Source organism: Amphibalanus amphitrite, unplaced genomic scaffold, assembly GCF_019059575.1.
Source record: "Amphibalanus amphitrite isolate SeventyFive unplaced genomic scaffold, NRLGWU_Aamphi_draft 000039F_arrow, whole genome shotgun sequence".
NCBI classification, from domain to species: Eukaryota; Metazoa; Arthropoda; class Thecostraca; order Balanomorpha; family Balanidae; genus Amphibalanus; species Amphibalanus amphitrite.
The window spans coordinates 3665-11211 of NW_024881535.1; the positions used below are offsets into that span (position 1 = coordinate 3665).

General features: G+C 47.8%; 1 protein-coding gene and 1 long non-coding RNA gene across 2 annotated transcripts; one reads left to right on the top strand and one right to left on the bottom strand.

Moving 5' to 3' along the window:
- Nucleotides 1-317: 317 nt before the first annotated feature.
- LOC122373774 (TWiK family of potassium channels protein 18-like) lies at nt 318-2204 on the bottom strand (the record flags this gene model as incomplete). The annotated part of the gene is made up of 3 exons (XM_043352139.1): nt 1506-2204; nt 983-1192; nt 318-578 (listed from the first exon to the last, which is right to left on the bottom strand). Coding segments are annotated over exons 1-3 (636 nt in total), but the record flags the coding sequence as incomplete, so codon positions are not given.
- Nucleotides 2205-3261: 1057 nt separating this feature from the next.
- Nucleotides 3262-6060, top strand: LOC122374547. The gene is made up of 3 exons (XR_006255244.1): nt 3262-3332; nt 4144-4301; nt 4601-6060. It is a non-coding gene; the product is annotated as an uncharacterized LOC122374547 (long non-coding RNA).
- The last annotated feature ends 1487 nt before the right edge of the window (nt 6061-7547 follow it).

The window sequence follows — 7547 nt, forward strand, 5'->3', positions numbered from 1 at the left end:
CGCTCTCACAGGCACCAGCCTCGTTAGAAGACTTCTTGATACAAAATTGTAAACTGAATCAGGCCCTTACTTCCCAAATAAGAAATATTATGTTATGAAGAAGCAGTAGAGGTAATTATTCTGATGAACTTAAACAAGTCGTACTACTTTTGAACATTTTGCTTTTCATTTCATTCCTTTTTCTACTACCTACTTCACATCTCGTTTATTGCTCTCTCGCTCTCGCTCTCTCTCTCTCTCTCCCTCTCTCTCTCTCTCTCTCTCTCTCTCTCTCTCTCTCTCTCTCTCTGTCCCTCTTTTTCCATCATACCCCCCACCCCGCGTCTTCTCCCTCTGTCCTCCCCGCTCAATGCTCCACTCACCTCTCCCATATTGAGAAAGTAGAGAATGTACAGCGGGATCCCGACCAGGGCGTAGCACATGGTGGCGATCTTCCCCCACTCGCTCCTGGGTACGATGTTTCCGAACCCGATCATGGTGAAGACCGAGAGACAGAACATGAGGGCAGCGGGGAACGTCCACCGCTCCTCAGAGTCCTGGGCGTCGTAGCCGACTTTGATGGCCTCCACCACGCCGTCCTATGGGAGGGGGAGGGGGAGGGGGAGGAGGTCAGTTGAGTGCTTTGGTCGGGAGAGTGAGGTGGTGAGGTGGATGGCACCCATGTAATGTCAGCGGTTTGATTAGAAGTTGTTTTTATGTCCAAATAAGTCCGTCTGTTTCCTCCATTACCACTTATCGTTGCCATGGTAAGGGTAAGAGACGCTGACTTCCCGAAATATTCCCCTGCTCTCTTTCCCCTTTCTGTCCCTCTTTCTCTCCCATACATCCATTTCTATTTATCTCCTCTTTATGTCTCTGTCCCTACTTTTTCACTTTTCTTTATTTCTATCTGCCTCTTTCTCTGCCTATATATCCCTCCCTCTCCCTCTCTATTCTACCTCTCTCCTCTCCCTCCTTCTTCCTCTCCTACTCCCTTGCTCACCTGATACTGTTTAAGAATGATCAGCATCTCATTGTCCCAGCGTGTCCTGTTGAACTGAATGTTGCGCGTGACGTTCCACAGCTGCCGCGCCACCACTTGTCTCCGTGACGTCACGTTGCTGTCCAGGCTCTCCAGAGCGTCCTTCTCGATGGACATGAAGGCAACGGCGCCGAGGATGGCGTAACCGATTACCAGGGCGCCGACACCGACCTGGGGTCAGAGGTCAGAGGTTAGGTGGAGACATGAGCGAGGTCACGTTTATTCCACGCCGTAAAACCATAAATAGATCAAGTTATCGGTTTATCAAGGATCAGGCCCTTGTCTATACGCTGAATGTTCATTTGTTCTGCATACAATGACACATCCCATGCGCTTCAGCAACGGCTTGATGTCCACACATCCAATGAACTTAACTCCCATGGACAAAGTAGGTACCACAGTCAGTCCTCGCTAGCAAGGAATGGAACAAACACTCAGGATCGCTAAGTTACATCCCCCTTCTCACCTCCCTCCCTAATCTCACCTGTGTGAACATGAACGAGGTGACGGTCCTGCAGCAGCGTTTGCAGCGCTCCTCGGGGTCCACTGATGAGGAGGAGGACGAGTTGTAGTGACTTGAGGACCGCGCAGAGCCGCGGTATGAGCCCCGCGTGGTCCTCACAGAAGGGCGTCCTCGCTCGAGTGCCATGGTGAGGGTGGGGAGATCACTGAAAGATTGTCTTTGTGAGGGATAGGAGGATTATGAGCGTGAGGTGGAGGGAAGAAAGACTCGCGGAGCTCACTTTTACCGCGGAAGCTCCACGGCTTCTTTTCGTGCTGGCACAGTTGACAGTTTTTCACAAAGTTGTTGCGATCACCGTTTGTTGGTCGCCTCACAAGTCTGTTTATTCACCGGTACACGATCATCCAGACAATAGGAACCGTTTCATAGCACACTGGACTGTCTTGACTGCATCGTCACCACGAGCAGAAACAGTCCGAAATAATGTCTAATAGTTCAAGTAGTTTCCAGAACAACTCGCTTTTTATTTCACCGTCTTGCTCTCTTTTTACCGACTTTTCTAACGACATCTATCCACGTGGCCACTAAACACCCATCACCTCACCCACGCTGAGGTTCGATGATTCGCTCCTCTCAAACACCAGTTCCAACAATTCACCAACACTCTCACAACCGATACAAACCAGCGGGGTCTGTGGCACTGCTGTTCCCCACTGGCGCCCCGGGTGGCGAACTGAAGCTCGGCTGATCCACTGGCCCACATTGGAGCAGGTGCCGGCCGAGGGGCTATTTTTGGAGCCGCGTGCGCGCGCAGAGTGCACCTTGTCACAGGGCTCCCCCCGCCCGCCCCACTCCTCCCCGCCGGGGCAGCAGCTCCCCCGCCGCCGCCCCCGGCGCGGGAGCAGTCTGTAGTCCTTTTATACAGGGATAAGTGTAGATTTGCCTGGATGAATTGATAGGCGATCAATTATTTCCCCACTGAAGATGGTGGCTAAAAATGACACTACTCGTATGTAGTCTTGAACTGATTTTGGACTGTGAAGTAGTGTTAGGCGTAAAAACGATGGCGCATCAACACATTGCAGAAAGGTACATAATAGGTACTTTATCGGACTTTGAAATAAGGTAGATATATTTTGACAATCAACAAAACATCGGCTTCTCAATCTCGGTCTATCTAGATCTCTGATAATATCTCGGATAATCTAGATCAAAGGACATGTCCTTGTCGTTTCCGTATCATTTGTCACGATGAGTGAGTTCAACTATGAGGTCGCGGGCACTCTGTGCAAATGATCCCTTGTATCAGAGCCGATCAACCAACAGCTTTCAAGAGCATCTCACTCATCGCCGGAGAGGTTAGCCGTTTTCACGACGGGCTATCCGGCGAATGCACCTAATTTGACCAAATCTGCACCTTATCTCTTTTACATCAAATATCTTCATTTTATGAATTTATTTCAGTGTTTTAATCAATGATGCTCTCTGATGATATGACAAAGCAGGCATATAAGAATTAGTGCAACCCTAGCTGATAGCTACCAAGAAAGAGGCACACTGCACCTAATTTGACCAAATCTGCACCTAATCTGCACCAGATGTGCACCAAATGTGTCCCAGATGGCCGCGTGAAAACGGCTGCTATCAACTTTAAATGTCTGTGCCCGGGGACAGATCGGGAGATCCCATGACGTCATTTGGGGGAGATAACTGTAGCTCAGCCTGACTCGCAATCAAGATAGGCGATAGCAGCTTTTCTACATTAGCACCGATGGAGCGCAGGAAAACGCCAGTTTGGTTGGAGGTGCCTGCGCAGAATACTGCGACGCTGCTAGAATTCGTAACGCGGTTGGTGTTGAAATCGTATATTTACCTTTTCTGTTGTTTGATAATCATAAAGGTACTGGTCTGGTAGGTACTCATTTCTTGGATTTAAAAATGCTTTCATACCGTGAAGTTAGGTATGTTGTGCACATCTTTTTGCGCAATATGCTTCTTAACCACTTTTTATAAATGAAGTGCGTGTATAGTCGACTACAGAATGATGTTCCACTTTTCACATGCAATTATTTGCCTGGAGTGGTAGGCTGTGCCGCATCACACGGGCTGAGTTCACAAATTATAGCTTTGTCCCAGTGCTCATAATCGACACGCTTAATTGCGTGATAAACGCACAACTTAGCGCTCCGGTCAACTGATAGCATCTGAGGAGTGGAACATCATTCTTTAGTCGACTATACAGAGCTACCATCTGCAAGGGCAGCCGCTAAAAGTGTGTAAATAGGCTATAGATGTTGAAATACACATTTTCGAGGGTGTCATTCTGCATTATAGGTAGCATAATTTGACCTTTGTTGTGTGTTTAACGTCTCAACCCTATTCCGAGTGGAGAGGGGGGGGGGGGAGAGGAGGGCGAGAGGCAGACCTATTAAGTTGTTCTTGAGTCATTGCCAAACACTGCAAGTTTTTCCGTTCAGTTCGGTGTCTTTTCCTAAATATTCATTGTGCGCATTCTGGCGAAAGAGTTTTCGGGAGTGGTCGCGAAAAAGTTGTCGTCAGAGGTCAGGTCAGTTCACTAGAGTGGTTTTGTTGCCCCACCTCAAAATACTTTGCAATCACGCCACAGCTAGAGTTTTCAAGAGCAATTTCTTCTTCTCAGATTTTCATTAAGATTCTTCAGAAGTCGACATCATGATATATCCCATACAGCTCGTCAACTCAGAAGCTGGCTAAGTTCAGCTTTGTATTTCCTCGCCGAACTGAGATACATCAACGTCTTATTCTTCATAGTGAACATCTGTGTTCTCGCCCGCAAACGTGAGTCAACGCAGTTGCCTTGGTAACTCGTTCGTATTATCGATAGACTTTACTGATAGAATTGCCTCAGTTCACCTGGCGTTGAGTTCAATTCTGGCTCGGGCCCGAGTCCGTATTGTGAGGAAATACGAATTTTTACCATTTTATATTCATCGTTATTTATGCATTTGGCTTTGAAATTAATTCGATGAACATTTCTGGCAGGCTCATGTAGTGCAGACGCAACAATATCTATAGGCGTAGGTCGTTGGACAATCTGTACTTATATGTTGTTGACAGCCAACCTCACTTTTTTGCAGTTCATCAGTGCTGGTTTTCACCAAATTCTGATCGTCCAAGGACCGAGCGTGATGACATCACGTGCTTCCTTTCAAAACTGCTGGACCAATGCCGTCCGATGCTTCGCCATCACTTGGAGTCACTCTCTCCAAGCTTTGCTGTCAATCTGGATGGAATCATCTGCAAAAATGTGGTTGTCAGCGGGCTTTCTGAGTGTCAGATTAACCATGTCCTCGTATCACAGCCACACACCAAGCTTGACCGATATGTCGGTACAAATGTCGCCTTATCCATCTCATGGCCCCGTATCACGTGCAAGTGCAAAGTGCGAATGGAGGGCACGAGTTGGTACTTTCCGCAGTTTGTTGCCGACATTATTTCAGCTACGGTTAATGTGTCCATGGAGCATGTGAACTGTGAGATTGACGTTCCGCTGTACGGTACTCTCTGGGAGAAAGGAAGCAGTTCGTTTTATGTAGGAGGCAAGGAGTTGAACGTTACGATTAACCGGCCATTTATTAGTGTTTCGACATGTTTTGACGGCGCCGTGGGTGCCATAAACATAGGCAACTGGGCTGGCAAGTATGCCGAATCCTGTGTTAGAAGTAGCTGGGACAGATCATCTAAGAAAATCGCTGAATTGGTAAAAAATGAGCTGAGCAGGATTCTTTCGGCAGAATTTTCTGTGAACCTGGATCAGCTTTTGCAGACCCCTCTTGCCGTGCTGCTGGGTTCATTCAGACCAAAATGGGGTGAAGGCGCTCCCTATATGTGGTTTCAGAGGCCAGACGAGGTGACCCCTTTCCAGGTCATGTCACACTCAGTCAGGAATGCTTGGCATTCAATGACGCTGTCATTTTGGAATTGGTGTGTTCGGGTTTACATACTATTCATTTTCTGGTTTTATCGGTGGTGAAATACGTCGGTATATATGTACACTGTACAAAGGAAGATAGGTGCAATAGCCGTTTTCACGACGGCCATCTGGTACACATTTGGTGCACATCTGGTACAGATTAGGTGCAGATTTAGTCAAATCTGGTTCTGAGTGTGTCTCTTAGTAGCTATCAGCTAGGGTTGCACTAATTGCTTATATGTCTGCTTTGTCACATTATCAGAGAGCATAATCGAAATAAACTCATAAACACTGAAATAAATTCATAAAATGAAGATATTTGCTGTAAAAGAGATTAGGTGCAGATTTGGTCAAATTAGGTGCACTCGCCGGGTAGCCCGTCATGAAAACGGCTAATTTCACCTACCTATATTTTCTCTGAGTTAACTGGACGTAGCCACTCATCTATCGGAGTCGCCGAAGGCTGTGTGCAATTGACAGTGAAGTGACTTTTGACTCGTACTATAGGTTTAGCTGAGAGTCGGATGCATTACTGACTGAATGTGTCGCTTTATTATCAGTTGCTGCGTTTGTTGGTCGTGTGTGGGGATGAATAAATAAAACACAGTGGATGCTGGAATAAGATTAGGTGTCTGTGGTTGTGAGCACAAATCATATGTATATGTAGAACATGAAATAACCCTCGCCCGTATTGGTGTTTTTTCCAGCCGCGAACGTACAAGGGGGGGGGGGTCCGTTGGACCCCCCCCCCCTTGCCGTTTCGCCCCTGATCGAGCTAGAGCTCCGCGGAAAAAACGAGCGTGTTGCCCGTAACGAGAGGAAGCCGATGATACCCAATTTTAAGGTCCTAGGTCATTGGTTGACCTTGCAGGTCAGGTCAATGACCCCAAAGGCGGGAAAATGGGGACCTGTTAGAACGTCGTAAAGTGTGGCTGCTATGTGGTTTTTCGGGGTGCTGATCACGAATATCATGTTAGTTTTGATCACAGATGATGTCTTCATGTATTTAGGCCAGGTTGGGTCAGGTCAGGTCAGGTCAACCAGTAAGGATATTCGTGGTAGGTGGCAACCGCCTCTGACAGCTTCGTAACATGTTACGAAGGCACCAAAACTACTTCGTAAATGTTCATATGGTTGCTAAATTCGAATTCAGCTCCAAAAACTGGCCTAGAAACATGTAAAATTCGAAAAAGTGAACCGAGGTCATCAAAGGTCAATGACCTGACCTGACCTTCAGGTGACCTTGACACCCACCCTAATGCATGGGGGCAACATCATATCACATGTTTGAACGCTTGAAACCACGAAAAGACTGCAAACGCGCGGCTAATACGAGCAGACATACGCCGAATCGCGATTCCAGCCAAACATGGTCTCGAAAAGTAGGTCACAGGTCAAAGGTCATTTGGGTCAGGGTCATGAAATTTTCAGGGTAGGTGTGAAATTGATTAACGCGAGGGTACTGAAAGTTTCGTCGCGATCGGCCGCTTTTTACGCGAGTTATTCGCGAAAAACCATGGGGGGGGGGGGTCCGTTCGACCCCCCCCCCCCTATACGGGCGAGGGTTAAATATAACTGGTCATAGATGTACTCACCCTAAAATTAAACCAGTAAAACGCCTTTTGGGCGAAGAACGAGCGAGCGAGATAGTGAGCCCTGCACGTGCGGAAAGGCGAGAGGGTACTTTCAACGGGCTTGTGCAAAGCACCCTTCTAACCGGTCGCTAGCGGTGTGCTAAATTTGAACGCAATCGGCCCAGCCGTTCCTGAGATCTGGAAGCGGCATTCTGCACGTGCGCACGTGCAAACGGGGTCCAAACTGACTTTTGCACGGCACCCTACTAACTGATCCCCAACCGTGTACCAAATTTGAGCGCAATCGGCCCAGCCGTTCTCGAGATCTGGGAGCGCCCCCTGCACGTGCGCAGTGCAGTAGCACCCTAACCGCAACACATGGAAATGCATTGCCTGGTGGGTGCCTACCTGTATGCCAAGTTTCAGCGAAATCGCCCCAGTAATTACCGAGTTATTGAAATGGGAACAAATTTGGCACCTCTTATTGTTGTATTTTGCACGTGCACTGGGGGTCACTCACATAGATCAAGAGTATCC